The 25,009-nt window shown below is 44.1% G+C and overlaps 1 protein-coding gene across 1 annotated transcript in view; it reads left to right on the top strand.

Moving 5' to 3' along the window:
- The window catches only part of RYR2 (ryanodine receptor 2), a 3,458,987-nt gene that overhangs the window by 1,235,980 nt on the left and 2,197,998 nt on the right, over positions 1-25,009 (top strand). The window contains exon 15 of the mRNA XM_085612346.1: positions 16,078-16,173. Coding sequence (XP_085468472.1) covers positions 16,078-16,173 — 96 coding nt within the window. The remainder of the gene's footprint in view (positions 1-16,077; positions 16,174-25,009) is intronic.

The raw sequence follows: 25,009 nt of genomic DNA, 5'->3' as shown, positions 1-25,009 counted from the left end.
CCCGTTACCTTGCAGGTACATTTTTCTTTTTTTCCATTTGTCATAATTTTTTCATCTTTCTCTTTCTCCTTTCCCCTTTTGTGTTTTTCTCTCTCTTGTTCTGGAACAGTCTGATGAGGAAAAATTAGTGCAGGCCCCAAAAATCAGTGCAAGAGGGCTCCACTTGCAAAATAGGCACTGCCACTAAGCCTAATGACAGCCTCACCCATGAATATTTTCCAACATCCAATTAGGTAAACTAAATGTTACCTTCAAATGTCACTAGAGAGAGCAGAATTTGCTCCAACTCAGCTGCACAGGTGTTTGTACTAAAGGTATGTGAAAACAGCACTCAACCCTCCAATGGCCTTACTGCTCAGAGACCATAAAGCCAAAAAATGAACATGTATACACAAAGGAAGTAAATTGTACCTTCAGTCATGGGGCCAAAGTACATTTCTGGTCTTGCAATTATATATTTTCCATAAGCAAATTGTCCTGCACAGAAGGAATCAGGGAATTTGTAAAAGGGTGTTGTTATCTTGAAATTGCTATGTGAAAACATGTCTTAACTGCTCTGGATTCAAATGTTCAGAAGCTCATTTTTAGTTGTCAGTGCACTCAATCTGTTTTTCAAAGATCACTGTGAGTAGCCTAGAAACAGTATCACATCTACAAAAACATGCTCATTATATCAAGTTTGTCCAATATGTTTAAATTGCACAGTGTATCACTTGTTGTTTCTCATATTGCCTATGAGTATAGCTTTGTATTTTTTATTTTTTTTTATTTTTTTATTGATGAAGCTTGAAACAATCAGCATTGGTTAAAAAGAAAGAAAAAAAAGCATGGTTTCATACAATACTCAATAATTCCCCCAACAATTAAATTCCATAATGGCTGCAAAGGAGGGTAAAGTAAAAAAAAACAATAAAGCATAAAGAAGAGAAAACAAAATTACATAACTTATATAAAGAAACAAACCCATGTACTGAAGTAGACTTTCCGATACTAATAAAATAAGCGAGTTCACATATAGCCAACCAATTTTTGACTATTCCTTAATCCATTTTTCCAAAGGATCCCAAATACGTTGCCCCATCTCGCGCCTTCTTTTGCCCCACCTTAGGAAAATAGCTGACTCTAGATTATACAAAGCCAGGATCCTTGCTCTCCAATTTAAGAAGGTGGGAGCATCAGGGCTAATCCACTCCGATGTTATAGACAGCCTTACCATGGACATAGCTATAAACAAAAAGGCAATTATATACCTAGTTCTCCCCTTCAGATGGTTACTCTCACAACCAAGTATAACAAGTTCTGCCGCGAGAGCAACTGAAATATTAAGTTTATAATTTAGAAAAATTTCTACATCATGGAGAAATGTATAAAGTTTAGGACAAAAAAAAACATATGTAAATCATTAGTCGCTACCAGCCCACACCTCGGGCAGCAATGACCTCCTCTACCTCCCCACTTGGCAATTTTAGCCGGGGTGTAGTACAAGTCAAACAGTGCCATGTAGCTTTGAGACCGTAAACTTCCTGATATAAAGGCACTGCTTGAGAGTTCTAAGGCCTGAGAGATATCTAAATCTGCTCTACCCAATTTCATTTCCCATTTAGCATTCTGTAAGAATACGTCATCTGGAAAGCCTGAGAGTAGATGTTGATACAACGTACCTATTCTAGAACGTTTTATTATCAGTTCCATAAGTAAATTTTTCTTGAAAAACCCAGAGCCTCGCTCCCTAGCTTTCTTTACGTAACTGCGGATCTGTAAATATTTTTAAAAATCATGAGTATTTAAACTAAATTTCTCCCTCAGAAACTCAAAAGAGGCCATTACTCCTTCGCTTCCAAGATCACCCAACGACCTTATTCCCTGTGAAATCCACCTAAATGTAATTAGATCTTGGAAGATGGGAGGAAGGAGTCCTGCCGCAGTAAGGGGTGTGTAATAATTGATATTGGGAAACAAACATTTACGACGGATCTTACGCCAAAGTGAGAACATTGCTAATATAACCTTGAACTTTGTCTTTATATAGTAGCTGGGCTCTAATACCCGTACTAATATCCCCTTAGCTTCTTCTCCCAATCCTATCTCAAAAATAGAGGGCCTGCAACATAATGGTACCCATGCCCTATCCCCAAAAAGTGGTATAGCAAAGTGTTGAACAAGAGCTGACCAATAATACAGCACTAAATTAGGTATTGCCCATCCTCCACTCTCCCTAGGGAGGTACATCCATTTTGCTGCCCTCCGAGGGCGATGATAACCCCAGAGAAATCTATTACAACACCTTTCAGCTTGAGCTAGGCTTGTATGAGAAAACTCCAGTGGAATGGTCCTGAAGAGGTATAAGAACTTTGGTAAAACCAACATTTTCAGTACATTCCCCCTACCATATAGAGACAGATGAAGATTATCTAGCCTCGTCAAAGTGGAATTAATTGCATTGATTACAGGCAAAATATTCAAATATGGAATATTTTCTACTGCCCCTAAATACCCCGCGGTCTGCACCACCGGGGCATCTGAAGGATCCATAGCTGCTGACTGAATCACCTGGGTCTTCGTGACGTTAATTTTATAGCCAGACAAGTGGCCATATTGTTCTGCCAGACTCTTGATAGCAAAAAATGCCAATGCCACATTGCTAGTCAAAACAAGAATGTCATCGGCATATGCCAATACCTTATACTCTGCTGTAGCAACCCTGACTGGATATATATCTGCACATTTCTCTATTTTACTCAAAAGAGGGTCAATATATAATGCAAACAGAAGGGGCGAGCAGGGACAACCCTGTCTAGTGCCCCTTCCTATGCTAAAGGATCTTGATTGCAACCCTGAGACTGAGAGAGTAGCCTCCGGAGAAATGTACAGCGATTGGAGTGCTTGAAGAAATTCCAAACTAAACCCTTTCCATCGCAGGCGACCCTGTCAAATGCCTTCTCGGCGTCTAACAGGATCACTCCGAGGGAAGAATGAGTGGCCTGAGCCCAATCTAGGAGAGCTATTACACGCCGAACATGGTCGGCTGTGTCTCTGCCTGGAATTAAACCATGTTGCCGTAGAGACACTAAAGGAGAAATCACGGCTGCCAGTCTGGTGGATGGGATTTTCGAATATATTTTTTTATCTACATTTATTAGCGATATTGGGCGGAATGATGCGGGATCCAATTCGGGTTTACCTTTTTTTTTAATAAGAATTATAGTTGTTTGTCGCCATGAGTCTGATATATATCCACCCTGTGCTCCTCAGAAAATAGCCAGCAACTCTGCCTGAATTTCCGAGCAAAACAATTTATAAAACTCCAGAGGAATGAAATCCGGACCTACGGCTTTCCCATTGGCTAAAGACTTAATTGCCAGCTCCACCTCCTCCCATTCTATAGGGGCTGAGAGAGTTTCATTCTGCTGAACAGAACCCTAAGTGGTATTAAGATCCTGTAAAAATTCCTCTATTTCTAGCTCTGAGTTTGAAGGAACAACTTCTTCTGAATAAAGACGGCAGTAAAACTGCCTGAAGACCTCAATAACCCCCTCCGGTGTATCCTGTATGCAACCTCAGGAGTCCTGAATCCTTATAATGCGGTTAGCCAAACCTCTCTCATGTAACCGCTTGGCCAGAACCCTGCCAGCTTTTTCCCCAAATTCAAACATCATTGATCTAAATTGTAAATATTTTGCAGCAAGATCCTGCCCAAAGAACTCCAACAGAGAGGCCCTTACTCTGGCTATCTGTGACTGATTTTCCAGTATCTCTCGACCCTCCTTAATTGCACATGTCAATTGAGTCTCTGCAATCCCCAATTCCTCAATCCGTCGCTTAATCTGATCCTGAGCGAGCTTTTGCCTAAAAAACGAAAAGCTTTTTGTTTCCCCCCTTACCGCTGCTTTAAACGTATCCCAAACTATTGTGTGTGGAGCTGTGTCTTTATTGATTTTTAAGAATTCCCCCATCCAATTCTTCATGTGATCTAAATAAGACTGATCCAGTAGCAGTTTCCTCTCAAAGGTCCAAATCCTTGGGACCCTTTTAGTACCCCTCAGCATACACTCAATTATCAAAGGATTATGATCCATTAATATCCTGGGTGAAACTGAGATAGATGTAGCTTCTACCACCTGATCAGATAGAAAAAAATTGTCTAATCGAACCAACTTGTTATGGGGAACTGAAAAGAATGTATAACCGTCTAAGTGTTTGTTATTATAAAACCAAGAGTCAACCAAGCGATGTTCCTGAACCAGAGCTTGAAGAGCCCTGAAGACTCTAGGTTTTTTACCAGTATAAATTTGGGACCCTCCTAAATTAAAGTCCGCTGAGAGGTTAATATTCATATCCCCACAAAAACATATAGGATGAGGCCAAAAAGCCAATTCAACATTTAAATAATTTAGAACTGCCGGGTCATCAAAGTTTGAGCAGTAAACTGTACATTGATCACCAACTCAGCTATTACCCATCTACCATTGCTGTCTTGTGGGGTTCTATTACATACCCCAGATCCATGCCTCAAGAGAACTGCAACCCCTCTAATCCTAGCGGATTGCCGAGAACACCCGACCAAATCAAACCCAGGAATTTTTTAATATGCTCGGTCACTCCAGGATACATGCGTTTCCTGTAGACAAACCACCTCAAGATGGAAAGCCTGAATAACTTTTGAGAATAACGCCCTTTTTGTACCATTGTTGAGGCCACAGATATTCCAGGTCCCTAAGCGAATTTTATCCTGCGCCATTCATGTTTGAAAGAAATGGAGTATGCCAAAAAAAACTTTTTAAATTAACTCTCCCTCCAAAAATACAAGTTTAAAAAAAAAACATATTGTACGAAAACCATAATTACCTTGTTGATTCCAGCTTCTTTTTTTATATTTATTACCCCAACCCCCCTACCCTCCCATGACCTCTTCCCACCCATCCCTCCCCCCCTCCAACTCTCCTACCTCCCTCCCCCCCTACACCCCCCCAAATGAGGCATAAGGACGCTGTCCTTTCGATGGGAAGGCTGGTTAACCACCCGTCACCTCCTGTATCGTTGCCAAAAAGAACCCTTAATTGTCCATGTGGGCACTGCACCTAGAAAAATAACAGCAGAAAAGAAACCACAAACCCAAAAACTCACCAATTTTTCAGAGAAAACCCCATATTCCCTATATGGTGCAGTGTCTTCCTAAAAAAAAAATCCCCTAGGATCCCCACTGAAAAGAGTAGCAAAATCAGTAGCAAAGAACTGTGACCTTACAATGAATCTAAATACTCCTTAGCCTGAATTTCTGAAGCAAAGAACCTTGTCTGACCTTGAAAAATAATTTTTCGTTTTGAGGGAAACAGCAAAAACACTTGAGCTCCCTTAGACTACAGGGGCCCCATTAACTGCCGGAGCTGCCACCTCCGCTCCACAGTTGCTGGACACAAATCAGGCCTGACAAAGAACTCACAACCCCTGCCCGCCCTTTTTTTATCAGGTCTTGCCAGATCGTAGATCTTCTCCCTTGCTAAGAAATTCGAAAAACATATTAGAATCGCTCGAGGCCTACTGTCCTCTTGCCCAGGTCGTTGCTTAATCTTAAATGGAAAGCGATGGGCTCTCTGTATTTCCTTTTGCCAGTCCCATTGATTGATTTCAGGAAATGCCTCGGTACAAAGTTCCACAATAAAGTTTCTAATGTCTGACCCTTCCAACCCTTCAGGCACCCCCAGAACTCTCAGATTGTTCCTCCGGGCTCTATTTTCAAGATCGGCGAGCTTCCAATGAATGTCATCTCTTTGAGGCTGAATTGTATCCGTTATATTCCTCTGGGTTGCCATGTCGTCTTCTAGGGTAGATATCCTCACTTCTGCTTCCCCAACTCTCGAGGTAATCTCAGAGCATGTCTTAACTACCCTCCGAATGGAATTTTGAACACGACGGCATACCCCCTGTAGCCGAGCATTCTCATGGCGAGCCTCCTCACGATGTGCCATTAGTGTCTGATAAATAATTGCAAGTGTCATCTCGCCTGAAGGTGGATTAATCCCAGTATCGTTTTGAATATCCTTTTGAATAACCGCATTTCCCTCTGGAGCCGGTTTAACAGAGAACGAATAATCCCAGGTTAGGGAACCTGTGTCCGCCCCCTGAGGCAATGACGCCTGATCCTTATGTAATCTGCGGACTGTATCCAAACCTTTAGAGACAGCATCGACATTTAGGGTTTCATTAGAGCGCCAATCCCCTAAATCACTATCATCATCCGTCCAATCTCTACTCAAAGCAACATCATCGTCTGAGGAGACAGTGTGATCTGATAAGGAAAAAAATGTATCACCGTCGGTGTCCAATATCCCATTCTGGATTCGAGATTTTTTCCCCTGCATGATCTGCTGTTTAGTGGTTTGGCCTGAAGGTGTGGTTACTAGAGGTATATTCGTCAATGAGTCAGAGTGGACTATACCTCCCAGCATCCCTCTTAGCTGACTCATAGAATCCTTCTGGACTTCAATGATAGAAGGATTTTTGTGAGGAATACCCCCTACCAATCCTCCAGCCTCCGTTTTCTCCTTCCCCTCCTCAGCTTTGTCCTTCATAGTGATTAAATTAGTAGCTACCTCACTGAGAGGGTCCGATGGTAATTGTGATAGATCTGGCAATGTCTGAGCACAGTTCAATGCGCTAACATTCTGTGTCTTGTCGTTGTTGTGTGCCACTATCATTTTATCTGTTTTGTTCTTGAACATTAATGGTAGAGTCTGTCTGGTTTTTGATTTAGCCCCCGATCCCTTAGGCGTCTGCTCAACTCCCTGCACACTTGTTTCCACCTTGCCGCCTGCACCGCCCACACCGTGTCCCGCCGTACCTGGAGATTGTGCCACCATTCCACCGGACCTCGCTGTGCTCTTAGGAACCGCAACACGCGTCGTAGCCCTTGTCTGGGCTTTCGGAGGCATCTCCACGAACGGCAATCCCGGCCGAACTGCCGCAGCTAACCGGAAAACACAGACTGTGACTTGCTTTGACAGGGAGAGAATCCAGGAGAGACGGCTCCTCCGATATTCTGAGGATAGATGAACCACTCCTCGCATCGCCCACACTGGGATCAGTATGCGTGGCAAGAATCACCAACAAACAAACAAGGTCAGTTCACTCTGGGGATCCGTGAGTTCATTTTGGCAATTATGAACGGAGGAACAAGCGCTAAACCAGGTCACTCAGCCGGACTGCCGGCCGCCATCTTGCCTCTTTTTTACACACTTCCCTATGAGTATAGCTCTGACCCCACTTTTGGAAAGGCTTGTCCTGCCCTGTTGCTGGAAGTATTAGACCCCCACCCCGAAGGTTGGCGCTAGTTGCCCCAATACAGTGCCTAATTTGAGCCTGTTGTTTCTGGTGTTCAGCACCAGTATTTAATTGTCACCACCTGCACTAATGTCAGTCTGCCACATGCTGCACTGTCTTATAAAGAGATTAGCGCAATATGCTTTAAAATGACTAATAGCTGCCACCCTAGCCATTTTTGAGCCTTTGAGGGGCCTGGAATAGTCTGAATTGTTCACACTTGTAGGAGTGTAATGGTTTGTAGTTGTGTTGGTACGGTTATTAGTAGCGCTTGCAGGCGCAATGGGTGGTGCAAACTGCAGTGCCCTACTGCAGCGGCGTCACTAGGGTTGGTGTCACCCAGTGCGGTAACTCATGGGGTCACCCGTGAAGTCTGCACCCCCCGCACCCATCTAGTGACCCCACTGCATTTATGAGGTTTCTTGCGACAAGCTCTTCCAGACTCTTCCTTGCTGAGGCTTCCTGGTGAAAGGGTGACCCCCTCCACGAGACCCAGGGTGGGCGAGCAGCGAGCACTCTCGGCTCCTCCGACAAGACAATGCAAGTCAAAAAACTTTATTTCGGCCACAAGGGCCATAAAAGCAAGAATACAATACAACAATTTATATGTCAAAAGCAAAAGCAGATCACATTTTAACCACCAAGACAGAGTAAAATAATCAGATTAAAATTTTCACATTATTAAGAGTTGGTGGAAAGTTTCCTGCGCTGAAACCATACAGCATTAAGAAAACGTGAAACTGCGAACACAATTGGGGGATGGGTGTCGTATTTTAAGACTCGCAGGGCATTAACACAGTCTCTAAAACCAAGGTTCCTACAAATCGATTTTACCCAACGTTTCCTATGGGTAAGGTACGCTGGACAAACAAAGAACATATGAATTTCATCCTCCAGTTTGTAGCCACATGCAGGGCATGAAATACTATTGTTAATGTCCCATCTAGAAGTAAAGGACCTAAGTGGTAGGGTACCCATTCTAAATTGAACATATAATTTCTTGGCTACAGGAGGGAAAATCAGATCCAAAAATAACTCCCTCCCATAGTTCGGTTTAATCTGAAGAAACTGTTCAGTCAGCCTGCCTATATTAGGATCCATGTGCAGGCGTGTTAGATGAAAGTATCTTAGTTCTTCAGCAAGATTGGTTTTAGAAACAGATAGGCAGGAACCTTCTGGGGTATCCCAGAGTTCCTGGCGACCAATCTTGAAACAAGTTTCCCTAACGTGGGTTAACCAAGGAATCTTCATGTGTTTAAGTGTAGGCCAGAGATCCAGAAATTCATCTCTAAAAATTTCCAGGTCTGGATTAGACCATAGTCTCTTCCAATAGTGGACAGGCCGGGCCGCCACCACTTCTTCAATAGGAAGCAGTCCCAGATCTAGTCTAATTGGGACCAGCGGGGTACTAGGGGGTAAACTTAATAGTTTCCTGATAAAGGAGTTTTCGACCCTCGTTAGACTATCTATTTTGGAATGGCCCCATAGTTCTGCTCCATAGGTAGAGGCAGGTCGGGCTTGAGTTTTAAAGATTTCTACCACTGGAGCCGCTGGTTTAAAAACCGTGCCACTAAACAATCTAGCCATACCTCCTGTGGTTTGGGTCAACTTGAGTGTAGAATTGACCACCTGGCCTCCCCAGCCAAGATCTTCTTGGAGTGTAATCCCCAAGTAAGTGAACGTTTTCACCCTTTCAAGGGGGATACCATTCAGAACTGGGCTGGGGCGAGTACTTTTAGGAGGGTTGAGAATCATAAATTTCGTTTTGGCTAGGTTGATCTCAAGGCCCCTGTCACCATAGAAGTCAACAAAGCCATCTAAAATTCGCTGGATTCCCATGGGAGTGCGTGACAACAGCAGGGTGTCGTCAGCGAACATTAGGGCAGGAACCTTGCCCGAGGCAAGCCTAGGAACATCAATATCTTTGAGGGCTAAAAGGTGTTTTATGAGTCCATTAATGTATAGGCAAAACAACGTAGGAGCTAACACGCATCCTTGTCGAACTCCTCGGCTAACAGGGAAGCGGTCGGAGAGATCGCCATACTTCCCACATCTAACCTGGGCGAAATTGGCCTTGTGTAAGTTCTTCAAAACATCCAAGAGATAGGGGGGAATGTTGAGCATTTGCAGAACGGCCCAGAGCTTTTCTCTCGGAACCAGATCAAATGCTGACCTTAGATCAACAAAAATGAGGTAGAGGCTGCCACCCTCTACTCTCACAGTCTTCCAGAATATAACCTGAAGACGAAATATCTGGTCAAGGGTTGAAGTACCCTTCCTAAAGCCGGCCTGCAAAGTGCTAAAAACGTTATTTTCTTCTTCCCAGGCCTGCAATCTATTCAAAATTATGCGCCCGAATAGTTTTTGGGTCGTATCAATTAGACTTATAGGGCGATAATTTGAGGGCTGTAGAGGACAGCCTTTTTTGTGAATAGGCACTATCTCCGCGCCACGCCAGGTTACTGGTGGCTCTGCACCATACAAGATGGAGTTAAAAAGGACACATAAGTAAGGAGCCCACACCGTAGGTTCAGACCTAAAAAGATCGCCTGGGATTTTGTCCAGGCCCGGCGCTTTGTTGGGTATGAGCATAGAGATGGCATTTTCAACCTCCTTAATTTTAATTCGTGGGATAACTGCAGCACGACAAGCTGTATTAGGGGAAGAATCAACTGGGGAAAGTAAATTAAGATCCGCTATAGAGTATAGGCCACCGAAGTGCCCTTCCCACACTGCAGGGGCAATATTAGAACCAGTGATGGCGTCAGAATCTTTCTTTCCATTGCTAACAATGGCCCAGAAAGTCTTAAAATCCTTATTCTGTAAAGATACTCTTAGCTCCTCCCACATATCGTCTTCCCAAGACTTCCTTGCCCTGTTGGTCTGTTGTTTATAAAGGGCACGGAGTGATTTAGTTCTAAGTTTATCCTTTGCTTTTATTGCCACAATCAACTCAGTTTTTAGTTTCCTACATTCACCTGTAAACCAAGATTGCTTGTTGGGCACAGGTGCCTTAGGAGCCTCTGAACGAGAAAAAACGTCCAGAATTTTCATTGATAACTGAGTGTGGATAATAACGGGGCTGGATAAACTTTCCGCGGAAGAGCAGTCTAGCACAACGCCGGCCATTTCATTAAGGCAGGGAAGTGCCAATCTATAAGTTTCTGCCAGTTTCTCAGGACGCATGAGGATGCTAGACCATTTGACTCTTCGTTTATTATTATGGAGTGTTAAAGATTGCAAAGGAGGGAACACCCCACTGGCATACGTTGAAAATCCCCAATGGTCTGATTTTAATTTCAGGGTAAGGGCATTGTGGTCACTATCATCACGAACGACCACTCTGAAATCTAGGACCTTATTCCATGATTTTGTGTCGATCAGGATATAATCCAAGATCGACAAATGCCCAGCTCTGTTAAAAGTAGTATGTCCAGGCTGGTCGGATTTAAATCGGCCATTACAGGCCCTCAATGATAAAGAGAGGGTAAGAGAAAGAATTTGGAGTACTAATGGGGTCCAAGCTCTGACCGTAGGGATCATAGGGTCAGGGATATTTAAATGTGTGTCTTCCGCCACAGGGTCATTTTGAGCTGAGAGACTAAGTGGCTCAAACTGACAGTTAAAGTCGCCGCCTACTATAACAGAATAATCTGGATCTAAAGTCAGAATAAAATCATTCAGAGCTGTAATGACCTTAGATTCGCCTCCTCCTGGGGAGGGTCTAGAATAGACATTTAGGAGAACCAAATGCCTGTTCTCAGGCAGGTCCAGTAGAACACATAAAATGTCATCAGATCCTGTTTGAAGTTGCCTGGCTTTAGCACCCAGGTGAATTGCAACCCAGGTGCTAAGACCTCCAGAAGGTCTCCCCCTGCCACTAGATAAAGCCAGAATGCCAAAAGAGGCAAACCCCTCTCGTTGGTAGTTTTCCGTGGCCCATGTCTCTTGTAACAAACAGATATCAAAGGTGTCCATAAAATTACCCCACTCATTGCATATCTGTTTGTTCTTTAGGCCCGCTACATTCCAAGAGATAAGGTTAACATCAGTTTTAGGCTCTCCTATGGTAGGGGCATCTATACTTAGGTTTGGGGAATCAGCTATAGAAGGAGGATTAGTACATAAGGCAAAGACATTATCCCCGGTGTAGGGGACAGTAGGGGAGTTCACGAGAGACACAGTCTGTGGTAAAATTTTAAAGTCCTCATCCGGATTTGAGTATAAAGTCGGGCTTGGTGGCACCATAGATGTAATTTTAGTAACTCCCCTGTCTGGTTCTCCTTGGGTAGATGGTTCAGCGTGGATCCACCCACTGATCAAACATGTATTTAGGACCAGTCAATCGACCTCGCTAAGACATCTAAATCGATTGTAATCCCCCAGATATAGGGAAGAGCCCTGTGGTTCATATCTAGTACTATGGACACTACAAAATCCATTGCGACCCACACGTGTCCACCCTTGATCATAATCATGTTCCTGGTGTCTTCTGGGAGGGGGATAGAAAAAAGCTAGTGGGAGGGGCTTTATTAAAGATTCAGACCCCACGTGGGGAGAGTTAAGGATGAAAGAAACAGCACCCTTATCCCTCATGGTTATAATCACACAATCCCCAGTAAGACCTTTCTTAGTATTGCCCACCCAGTGGACCCTACGAACCATCAAAATCTCACCCGAAAAATTTGGGGGGAGGGGTCTATGGTTTGTAAGCCAACTCACCACTTTGTTCTTGAGCGATGAGAAGGATTCGATGGTTCCTTCGGTAAGTTTAGGGACTCCCGTTAGAACTACAACAAGCGGGGCAGCCTCTGGGGGGAGATTTGGAGGAAGATATACTCCAGCAATGGGAGCATTAGTGATAATGGTCTGGTGCAAATCTGGCTCTACCCTTCCTAGAGAGTTTATGTTTGTCACCGTAGAGGAGGGAGGGATAAAGCTACTAATGGGGAGTGTGGGAACCTGGGCTGGCAGTGTAGAGGGTGCGGGAGTATGTATAGGTAATTGTGAAATTGAAGCGCTTGTACTCTGTAATGCAGCGACATTACCCCGCCCCCTTTCAGAAGAAGATGGAACAATGGAGGGGTTGGAGTAAGACTCAATTACCCTTGTCAAATTAGCTATTCTATCCTCCAATTGGTCCAGTTTAGAACAAAGAGGATCAAGCAAAGATTTTAATAAAGCCTTTACATCTTTGTAAGAGGGTTCAGTATTTATGCCCATATTAGTATTAGAAGTAGGGGTAGCTAAGGAATGAAGGGAGGCCACCTGATCTGGACAAGTAGTCATAGTAGATACAGATCTACTTATAGCGACGGGAGACGCGCTAAAGTTTGTAGTGCTCTCAGGAACTGTATCAGTGCGAAGGGGAAGAACTGATGACTGATGACAATGCAACTTGTCCTCGTGTAAAAAGCGCTCTGATACCCTCGGGTTGAGCTCACGCTATATGACACGGCAAAATAAAATGGGGATCAGCAGTTACGTTATCACACATAGGAAAGGACAAAGATATACCGGCAATGCAATGCCATATTTAATAATTACCGGCACCGGCCTCTGACCGGAATTTATCAGTGAGGCTGCTACGATACTGGCCTGGCAGCAACCTGGTGTCTTGGCAGCCTGGCACTTGTGGGCGCACCCTGCCACACATGATACACACATACCCAGGGGTGTCGGACTACCAAAAATGAATTGCTCTTGATACTCGGGTATCAAAAACACAATACACTGCGCTGATGTGTGACATTATCACAATTGATCACATCCCGTTATCAGAGTGGCGGCCTCAGGCACCACAGCGAAGGACAGCCATGCAATAGGGCTCTTTCCCCATAGGCGTGCGTCGGCCACAAAAACACCCTGCAGCACCGGCTACCTGCTCAGGCCAAGTGCCACGGGGCCTCTGCGGGCACAGGCAGAAACAACCTACCGCTTGATTGGGCCAAATCACCGGTGACATTACATACCTGCTCAGAAGAACAACGGAACGCACCGTCTGATCCAAGTGAAGCAGCATACGAGCACAGGTTCTTGGTTTATTTAGTGGCACCAGAGGGTTGCAGCGTGGCCCACGTGACCTGCACATGCAGGACTGGCAACTTTTTTTTTTTAATTAAAGCAACAATTCGAACAGGCAGATCCGCGGGGGAAACAGTAAGGAAAGTGACAGACAGGGAGTGAGGCCGGGGACGGGGTGGAACGAATGGGACGGGAGGATCGCTGTGGGAGCAATTAAAGGAAGCCAGTGGCTCCATTTCGAAAGCACGACCCCAGTGCCCCGATGGTGTGGTGTCGGTGTCATCCCATGTGATGGTGTCACCCGGTGCGGTCCGCACCCCCCTAGTGACCCCACTGCCCTACTGCAGGGGCCTGGCACTTATTTTATTTTTTTACAAATTAACCACTGCCCCGTTACCAGGGGCCTCATGTAGGTAGCATACCAGTTACCACTTCTAAAATACCGAACGTTACCGAATCGGTATTGTAGAAGTGGTAACTTGTATGTAGGTAATGAGTCGGTATTTTTTACCGATTCGTTACAATTCGGTAATTACCGAATCGGTATTTACCGATTCGGTAATGAGGCATACCTTCCCATTGATGGGAAGGTATGCCTCATTACCGAATCGGTAAATACCGATTCGGTAATGGTGGAGAAAATGCAAGGGTGGCAGGGTGTCACATTGACACCCTGTTGCACCCCTGATTCGGCCATGTGTGCACATGTGGCACACATACATGCCCTAAGGGCATGTATGTATGCCACATTGCACACTGCTACGCGCTTCAAAATGCATACACACATACATTAATTATTTACCACCAACTATAAGTTGGTGGTAAATACCGACTCCTAAACACACCCACACACTCCCCCTACATATCATTTCTGGAATCGGAATTTACCGATTCGGTAAAATTACCGAATCGGTAAAATTACCACATCGGTAACGTTACCGATTCGGTAATTTTACCGATTCGGTAGTTTTACCGAATCGGTAAATTCCGATTCCAGAAATTGACCCCCTACATACCAATAGCCAAAATACCGGTCGGTAACGGTATAATTACCGAAAATCGGCCGTTACCGACCGGTATTTGGCTACCTACATGAGGCCCCAGGTGCGATAACATTCGCAGAACTTGTAATGCTGATGGGATCCCTGAGCAAACAGGGTTTTGCACAGGGGTCATAATTATCCCCGGCCTGAGAGAAAAAACACAAGACACACCTAAATGCAAAGCTATGCGATACAGGAACGGACATCGCCTGTTGTGTGGCATTAAAGTAAGTCTACCTGTAGGCATGAAGACAATATGTATAGGGGCCGATATTAAAGGTAGATGGGTGATCACGTTATGACAGCTCGTGCTCCCAGTCACATCTGTCTCAGCGCATTCCCCACCCCGCTGTCAAAGCATCCCCCAAGGCGCGCGCCGCTCTGCACGAGGAGATTGCGCAGTTACCCAGCCCGCCCCGCGGTGAGGTGACCTGCAGCCGCCGCGGATTCCTTGAAGTGAGGCCTTCGTGGAACTCCTCTCGGTGAATCATTTCGCTAGCTCAGGAGACAGTTATTATTATTCCTGCAGAGGGTTTTTTCTCTTTGACCTTTCTCCCTCGGTACTATAAAACACTTCTGCCATTGAAAAGCTTTTCAAGAAGCTGCCGTTCCTCCATTTTAAAGGAGCCGGCATGTTCTTCTGTCCGTCCCTGTTGCCTCCTATCGTGCGTTTGATAACACCAACTTTTAATTAGTTTGTCTCCAACGTTTAATGGTCTTCGCCTATGACTATATCCTATGGCTGATTTATGTCAACGGAAAAAAAAAACTCAGGCCTGGTTTAGAATGGCCCTGGAGTGTTAATAGATAATTATTGACGAGAATAAAAGCCGATACCACAGGCTCCTTAATTTATCAGGTGTGATAGTTACCTTCAATCATTAGTTTTCTTCTTTCATGTGGCGAATATCATACAGATGTTAAGCCTTTATGCACGAAATCCGTATCCCCTGTCTTTTTTACCAGGACATTTTCCTCAGTTTAATTCGGTAGGCTTGACCAGCCGAAATTGAAATGTAGGTGCGGATTTTATTGCACCTGGTCACTGGGTGTAGAAACCTCATTTCATTTCATATTTCCTATCCTACCCCTGCAAAATATGTCGTTTGTGCCGAATTTTGTAATCAGGGCCTCGTTCTCACAAACTGCCACACTGGAGAAATAGAGAGGGATCAAGAGCTCTGATTGTTCAAATCTAGTTAATTATTTGAGACACCAAAGACTAAAATCGATACTTTTCACCTGCTCTGCCCACAGGCAAGGGGGCAACCGTTGCTACCTGCTGGGAAATGGGCCCCCTTGCTTGGCACTCTGGAGCCCACCGAATATGCATTTCCTTTGACCTGCCCCTGTTGCTGTTATTAGTATAACACAAACCTCAAAATAGTAAATCAGTGGGAGGAGTTACGTGCGCCAATGAGACAGAATTTCACAGTACAACATATGTTCATAGTAAATGTTAAATCTATGGATAATAATCAGTGACCGTGAAAGTGCAGCTTAAAGCCTGAAGCCGTTGTGCAATTCTTTACATTGCACCCTAACCCTGTCTTTGGCTTTGGTACATTGCAGAGAGATTTCCATTCCCTATTGATTATTCCACCCTGAATGAATACATTGATAACAGTCTAATGGTGTACATCAATTTAAAAAATACATTTAATTTCAAATGCTTTTTATTTATTCCTTGCAGCTGCCCTGATTAGAGGCAATCGCAAAAACTGTGCGCAGTTTTCCGGCTCTTTGGATTGGCTAATCAGCAGACTGGAGCGACTGGAAGCCTCCTCTGGTATGTTTATTCATAACTATAACAAGTACCTTACGTATTGAATGTTATCTTATATTTTGAGTGCTGTAAAAAATATTTTCGTAATATCCATCTGTCACTTATTTTATCTCTCTCAGAAGAATGAAAGCCTGAGTTCGCATGTATGTGGCTCACAAAGTTTGATCTAGCCAGTGGCGTAAGGCGAAAGGATGAGACCCCCTGCAGACTCTGACGAGGGGCCATGAGTCTCCCATATCTCACAGATATCCATTGACCTTGAACTGAATGGCGCCCCCTGGAGGGTTGCCCCCCTCCCCCCCACTGCACTACAGGGCAGCAGGGGCCTGCGTTACACCCCTGAATCCACTTGCAGAACCAGTGCCGTGCTGTATAAAATCAGAGATTAGACATAGATACATTTAAGAAGGAGGGTAAATCAGAGACAAAAGTGTAGGTGCTACACAAAGGTAAGGAGGAGTGAAGCACAGAGTATAGAAGGATAACCTGTCCACCGAATAAAAGTGTATTATCTTGTGGCACTTGCAATAAGACCAATGGGATATCCTCCATTTTTGTGTTGGAGTTACTCATCCTCCAAACCCTGAATCAGGCACTAAGTAATTGTGTTTGTTAGCTCATGTCTGTGATCTATTCATTTTGGGCATTTACCATCTGTGATAGGGTACATATAATTTGCTTGCATTAATTTTGCTGTCTTGTCATTTGCGGGTGGGCATTCTCTTGTGGACTACAAATTCTTTGTAGATCATCTCATTATTTAACTTTTCATTCTAAGTAGGATGGTGTTGGCGTATGTATAAGGGTCAAATATAAGAGAGCAATGAGTTAATGCTAAGGTGTAAAGGGTAAGGATTAGGAGTAAGGGTTAAGGAGTTAGGGATAAGACTGATTCTCAGAGGTATTTTGATTAAGTGAGAAAGGGCAGATTTGTTTTTTCTAAAGCTGCCCTCCAGTTGCATGGTTTCATGAGATTTTCTGCCTTTTTTGGATACAGGCTAATGACCGTTCTCTGATTATGATTTTGGTAAAACTCAAGAGGTATTTACTGCTCATGCCCTGAAGTTAGATAATTACCAAATGCTATAATTACCTCCTGTAACGCCGTTTCTGCCCTGGGAATCAGGCTGAACTTGTGGATGAGATGTTTAGTGCACCAAAAAACTGATGAGACCCCCTACAGACTCTGATAAGGGGCCGTGAGTCTCCCATATCTCACAGATATCCATTGACCTTGAACTGAATGGCACCCCCTGGAGGGTTGCCCCCCCCCGCACTGCAGGGCAGCAGGGGCCTGCGTTACACCCCTGAATCCACTTGCAGAACCAGTGCCGTGCTGTATAAAATCAGAGATTAGACATAGATACATTTAAGAAGGAGGGTAAATCAGAGACAAAGGTGTAGGTGCTACACAAAGGTAAGGGGGAGTGAAGCAAAGAGTATAGAAGGATATCCTGTCCACCGAATAAAAGTGTATTATCTTGTGGCACTTGTAATAAGACCAATGGGATATCCTCCATTTTTGTGTTGGAGTTACTCATCCTCCAAACCCTGAATCAGGCACTAAGTGATTGTGTTTATGTTAGCTTATGTCTGTGATCTATTCATTTTGGGCATTTACCATCTGTGATAGGGTACATATAATTTGCTGGCATTAATTTTGCTGTCTTGTCATTTGCGGGTGGGCATTTTCTTGTGGACTACAAATTCTTTGTAGACCATCTCATTATTTAACTTTTCATTCTAAGTAGGATGGTGTTGGCGTATGTATAAGGGTCAAATATAAGAGAGCAATGAGTTAATGCTAAGGTGTAAAGGGTAAGGATTAGGAGTAAGGGTTAAGGAGTTAGGGATAAGACTGATTCTCAGAGGTATTTTGATTAAGTGAGAAAGGGCAGATTTGTTTTTTCTAAAACTGCCCTCCAGTTGCATGGTTTCATGAGATTTGCTGCCTTTTTTGGATACAGGCTAATGACCGTTCTCTGATTATGATTTTGGTAAAACTCAAGAGGTATTTACTGCTCATGCCCTGAAGTTAGATAATTACCAAATGCTATAATTACCTCCAGTAACACCGTTTCTGCCATGGGAATCAGGCTGAACTTGTGGATGAGATGTTTAGTGCACCAAAAAACTGACAAGATGCCATATTTAACGCACCACTCGTAATTCGACACCCTGTGTATTAGAAATGGGATTTATGGCTAGCTGAGACTTGCACCAAAGCGAGGCAAAAAACACCACTCTAGTCAGGATAAGGGAGTTACACGTCTAAAACAACCCCTGCTCACCCCCTTGGTAGCTTGGCACGAGCAGCCAGGCTTATCTTAGAGGCAGTGTGTAAAGCATTTGCACATAACCCACAGTAATACAGCGTACGCACTACAAAAGGACACCACACCAGTTTAGAAAAATATCCAATATTTTTATATAATTAAAATAAGACCAACAACGATAAAAACCTCACAATACTATACTTAAAAGTTCACAGTTCAAAAACTACGTTGGTTAAAAAGAGTTCCTTCGGTGGATACCTCCGTCCGGGCTTCCACGGCATCGTGAGCACACAAAACCGAAAACAGTTCTGGCTGACCGCGGGGTCACGGCCAACTACGGTGTCGGGAAGACCTCAGATGGCGTCGTCGGTGAGACCAGGGTCGCTGTGCGAGATGGAGGTGGTGCTCATCACGGTGCTAGTAGGTCACGGTGCAAGCAGTGGCATCGTCGTTGCTGAAGCGCTGTCTTCGGCTGACGAACTGGGGTCGATGGCGCCGGCGTCGGTAGGCCAAGGCTGCGGTGCGGGATGAAGGCGGTGTGTTGTGTGACTTACGAGCGGTGCCCTCGAACCACAGTGCAAGCAGCAGCGTCGATTTCGACTTGAAGTGGCGGCATCAGGAAGGCCACGGCGTCGTCGTGTAGCAAGGCGGTGCGGAGTGCGGTGCCCACAGGTCGCGGTGCGAGCAGCGGCTCAGTGGCAGTGTCAACAGGCGTCGTCGGTGAGACAAGGGTTGCAGTGCAGCGTTGCAGCAGTGTTCTCTGCGGTGCCAAAGCTTTGGCATGAATCAAGCCAGTGCGGGGCCCACAGATCGCGGTGCAAGCAGCGGCTCGGTGGCAGCGTTAACAGGCGTCATCGGTGAGACCAAGGTTGTGGTGCGGTGTTGCGGCGGGGCTCTCTGCGGTGCCAAAGCTTTGGCGTGAAACAAGGCGGTACGGTTGCCACAGGTCGTGGTGCAAACAGCGGCTCGGTGGTGGCGTCAATAGGTGTCGTCAGTGAGACCAAGGTTGCGGTGCGGCATTGCGGCAGTGCCCTCTGCAGTGCCTTCAGGACACGGGGTCGTCAGGGTCGTCGTAGGCGTCATCGAGGTGGTGTTCTTTGGGTTGCAGTATGAAACACACAGGCCTCAGTGCTGCGGGTCGAAGAACCTGGAGTCTTTGATGTTCCTGAGACTCCGTGAACAGGGGGCAAGCCCTACCTCAAGCACTTGGAGAGACTCACAAATTAGGTTGCAGTAAGTCCAGTCCTTTCACTGCCCAAGACCGAAGCAGCCATTGCAGGTCAGCCCAGCAAAGCACCCAGCAAAGCAGTTGTTCGTTTTCGCAGCTTCCACGGCTCTCCTTCTTGGCAGTCTTCTTGTTTCAGATGAGTTCTGAAATTCAGGGGTCTGGGACCCAGCATTTGTAGCTAAAAATTCTTTGATCTTTCAGGCAGAGGGTGTCTGTGCCCCGCCAGAACCAGTTCTGCCTTCTCTGGTGTAATTTCGTGGCAGGAGGTGGAGACAGCATTGTCAGAGACAGACCAGGCCCTTTGAGGTGCAAGGAAATTCCTCCCCCATCCCATCTCAGGTCTAATCAGCCCTTTCCTGACCTATCCCGACCATCTGGAGCCCCTCCGGCCCCCCAGCCTTCTGTCTTCCAAAACCCAGACAGACAATCCACATTTCAGCAAAGGCATACGTAATGACTGAGCAAGAAAATACTCACTTTCTAAAAGTGGTATTTTCAAACACAGAATGTAAAAATCACCTTCACTAAAAGATGCATCTTTAGATTCTGAGTTCAGGCATACTAAATTGTATTTTCTTACCGAATTCCCTGGGCCAGTTATGTTTATAAGATGTTATAAACGGACCTCCCATTCTATCCTATGGGGAACTGGTAGCCTTGCAATAGTGAAAAACGAAATTGGCGTTAATTCACTATTAGGACATGCCACACACACCAGGGTATGTCCTACCTTTCACATACATTGAGCCCTGCCCACAGGGGTACCTTGGGCCTACCTGAGGGATGTCTGACATGTAAGAAAAGGGAAGGTTAGGGTCCTGCCAGTGTGTGCACTGGCCAAGTCGACATGGCAGTTACAAACTGCGCTCAGACTCTGCAATGGCAGGTCTGAGTTACCGTTTTCAGGGTTACTCACGGGGGTGGCACAACCAGTGCTGCAGGCCCCCGGGTAGCATTTAATTCACCTGCCCAAATCAAATATCCAATCATGGAAACACCAATCTATAACACAGTTTACACAGAGAGCATATGCACTTTAGCACTGATCAGCAGTGGTAAAGTGCCCAGAGTCCTAAAACCAACACACACAGGTCAGGGAAAAATAGGAGGAAAAAGCTAAAAGTTTGGGGATAACCCTGCAAAAAGGGCCATTTCCAACTCTGAGCAAACTCAAGTTTGCACACATATTGGAATTTACAGCCTGATGTATCTAACCCCATACTGCCTTCTTTTAAAAATGTGTCGTTTCTGTAGTTTTAAAAACAGGGTTTCATTTTTATTTCAAATGAGAGGCAATGTGAAACCTTCCTTACACATTGTTCATTTATCGACTCAGTTGTATCCAAGCATCTAAAACAACACTGCCAATCAAAGGTCCACTTCATTAGAATTGTTAGTGTTTGCCATGCTAAACTTTATATTTTTTATTTACTGTTAATGTTTCGATTACTTCCAGAGAGCACATTTTGATACATATAGATAAGTTTCCCCATCGAAGCTCAGACTTTTGTATGGTTTGGAGATTCATTTCATGTTTGGAGTTCCTATTTTTTCGGACGTCTTTCATCAGGGACGTTCATGCATTTACTAACCCTCAAGAAATTAGAAAATTGTTCTAGAAGTGCTAAAATACTTGTGAGAATATACATATTTCATTTCTACCTGTTTTGGAAATCTGAAATGATATTGGTTTTAGAAACACGTAAAATGTTGTGAGTGGAATTTGCAAGGAAATGGGAATACAAAACACTCTTTATGAAGTGTTTTATTAAAAAGATACAAAAGTGTGCCGTTTTGAAATTTAAAAAAAATCTGAAAACAGACAAGTACTAATTCTGGAAACCACAATGATCATCATATTGTGGAAAGGAATTACGCAGCAGTTGTATATGTTATCTCATTACAAAAAAATACTGTACTTACAATTCACAAACAGGAAGATGGATTTAGTACTGTGTGGATAAAAGCTGCAGCACTTAGGAAGGTAAACACTTTTATAAACCACTTGTTGATAATGAAAATTGAATTACACAATGTTTGTAAATATATTCTGTTTTATAGACTCTTCTTTCACTTTATCTACTATTAATGGTTCTCGTAATCAAGTATTATGAGGGACTTTCTACAGTTAATTTACACCATCAACTCCATTTGTCTTTCCTGTTGACCACTAGCAAGAGACAGGATTCATCACCAGATTATAACAATGGCAGTCTTCGTATGAACATATAGTGTCTATCATCATGGATGTCTTTGTATACATGGAAATGGGTAAATCCAGTCAGCAGCATAGCTATCAAGGGTACAGCAGGGGTAATGATCCCAGGGTCAGTACTATGAGGGCCCCACTGCACTATAAATATAGCTGCTTTATACTACTGCAGCAGGGTACGGGTTGATTTTCCTGCTTGAATTAGGGCTCTTGGCACTTGGCTATGCCCAAGCGTGATGTGTCATGGTGGACTTACTCTTTGAGGATTAACAAATAAAGCCATTTGAGAACCTTAAAAGACAATATAATCTTCCAGAGACAGAAATATTCTCCTAGACATTTGGTGCTGCACACATCTATTAAAAGTAGGGCCTCATGCCCACTATTGAACTTTGAAAAATGTCTAAAAGATTGGATGAATGACAAAAATATCATATCAATCCCTGTAAAGACAGATATAGGGTCCATGTTTAGAAGACAACCCCCGGAAAGGCATTGAGAGGGTGAGATTGGAGATCCATCACTCAAAAGTACTGGAAGAGACTGTATGACCGGGCAACAATCTCAGCCCAAAACATCGAGATGTGGGAAAGCTAATATAAAAATCTTACACACTGGTATATAACCACAGACAAAATAGCTACCTGGGACCATCATTCAATAACTTTATTCGATTCGAAAAAGAATCATAAAAGTATACATATTTAACATACAAACTCACAAATGGTATTTCTTATCAAAAAGGTACGAATACATAAGTGGCAAAGACCGTATATCAAAAACACATTATCTATAGACACTATATTTTTTATAAAAAGTTCTTTAAAATTCAATACGATAACATTAATAAAAATTGCATTAAAAACAGCAAACAATTTATAAAAATCTATTACTCCAGATTTCCCAATGGACTCACGATCAATTTATATCTCCACGGACATTTAATAACTTCCTTTAGACACAAACAAAGATATAAAGTGCAATGTGCATTTTTAGACTACATCATCAAGTTTGTAGATTGTAGAAGGCAAAGTATACTGTGCGTTATCAAAACTACAAAAACTTATATATTGGTGGGTTAGCCTCTCACACCAACCCACTTGATTTTGTAGGGTAGCTACCACGACTCAGGTTATTTTAGCTGAATATGTTCATATAGGTTATCAATTCTATGAATTTCAGTAACTTATAGCAGGGGACATACTATCAATAACGATTTCTGATTGAGAGTGCCAATCTAATAAAACTGATCAAAGAGCTACATATAGCAGCAGTTTGTAATGTTCTTAAATGTTCAAAACCTTCCTTAAAATTGCAAGGTCTAATTTCCCTTAAGATAGGTTTAATAAAACAATCTCTTGGAAAGAACCTTTAGTGTACCGATAGCTCTGTTGTTGCTGCTATTCTCAACTGTGGTGTATGAACAATTGAATCCTATGCCTTCTTGGTGTTTCTTCATAAAACTGCACTTTATCCTTGCTGCTATTGTGTTGGGGACTCTTAAATGTTATAATTAGATAGCTGCTATTACTGTTTTTAAATAACCACCCTCAACATCGTTTTTACTTATTTTATACCTATTGCACACTTGCTGATTGGGAAACCCTATAAAGCCATTCTGGGAAAGTTATTTTATATGTAAAGACCCTACCTGCCGTTTTTTCTCTCGTTTTCAGCTGCGCTCGACCCTGGCGGGACCCGGATGTAGAGCGGGCCCGCACAGCACTCAGGGTTGGCGCGCTAGTCTTTCTTTGCCCTCTATTCTTACAGAGCATTCATTAGGCGCGAGGCGGCGGAGGCGCGCAGCGGGCGCGCCGGCGGCGCGCCAATGGCGCGCCAAAGGCAAGCCTGTCTGCGCCCGTCAGCGTCCGTAACACGTCCAGCGCCATGACCCCTGGTCGATTTGGCCCCACTAAATACAGCATGATGGAGCTGTTGGCCTGCGATCGAGGCCTGTGTAAACTACACAACTTAACTCCTTTAGGTAAGATTGAGTGTGCGAGCTGCCTGTTTCGCTTGGGAGGCTTGATCGAGGCCAAAATAAGAGGGAGGGAAGGTAGTATGTCGGAAACCCCTAGAGACATTCAGAGTGTTCCCCCCCTCCAGCTTAATGTTGCTGGTTGCTGCCCTGATGTTCTGGAACAATACTTCCAATGCATGCTGCTTAATGTTCGCTCATTGAGCAAACATAATTATCAAATTGAGGACATAATTCGAAGCACTAACATCGATATAATGTTCCTGACTGAGACATGGGCAGATAATGCCTCATGTCCAGACTGGAACATAGCCCTACCTCAAGGTTATACGGTGATTTCACATAACAGGGAAGGGGGAAAAGGGGGGGTGGCATTGCCATCATTCATCGGGAGTATATTAACCTGCGGATACGTGCCATTCAAGATCTCTCGGCGGAAGCCGTGCATTTTACCATCAGCAGAAATAATGTAACAAATCTTCAGGGTTTATTACTTTATCGCCCTCCCGGCCCAAAAGTAGTATTTGCCCAATCATTGATGACCTATCTAGAATCACAAACTGATTATGGCCCATTTTTGCTACTTGGCGATTTTAATTTTCCCCTTTGAGTTGGGGGACAACTCCGACACAGAAAGACTTCTTGACAATCTTGCTACTTTTGGATTGGTCCAGTTGGTTGCTGAACCCACCCACCAGGCGGGTCACACCCTGGACGGTATCTTTTCGAATGATTCTAATATAAATGTGGTAAAAGTCACTCCTTTGTCCTGGACAGACCATTATGCAGTACTGTTTAGGATTAGGTTTCCACTCCCACCGCTACAGAAACAAATAAAATCCACGAAAGTCTTGTCTCGACGGTGGAATAAAGGTAATACAGAGGACCTATTATTGGCTCTTAGCTCTGGGCCTGGGTCATTGCCTCAAGACTGCAATACGGCTGCCCACAATATCAACGACTGGCTACAGTCAGCAGCTGATCAAGTAGCCCCCGTAAGATGGTCTACCATCAGAAGGCATAAGCCAACTTCTCCGTGGTATAACGCCCAGCTTAAAGCTATTAAGGTTATATGTCGAACTGCCGAACGAAAATGGCGGCAGGAGTATGACAAATCTGCTAAAACAATTTACAATACTGCCCCT

Source organism: Triturus cristatus, chromosome 6 (genome assembly GCF_964204655.1).
Source record: "Triturus cristatus chromosome 6, aTriCri1.1, whole genome shotgun sequence".
In the NCBI taxonomy this organism is placed as follows: domain Eukaryota; kingdom Metazoa; phylum Chordata; class Amphibia; order Caudata; family Salamandridae; genus Triturus; species Triturus cristatus.
Note: the sequence above shows the minus strand (reverse complement) of the source record. Positions and strands in the feature narration are given on the sequence as shown.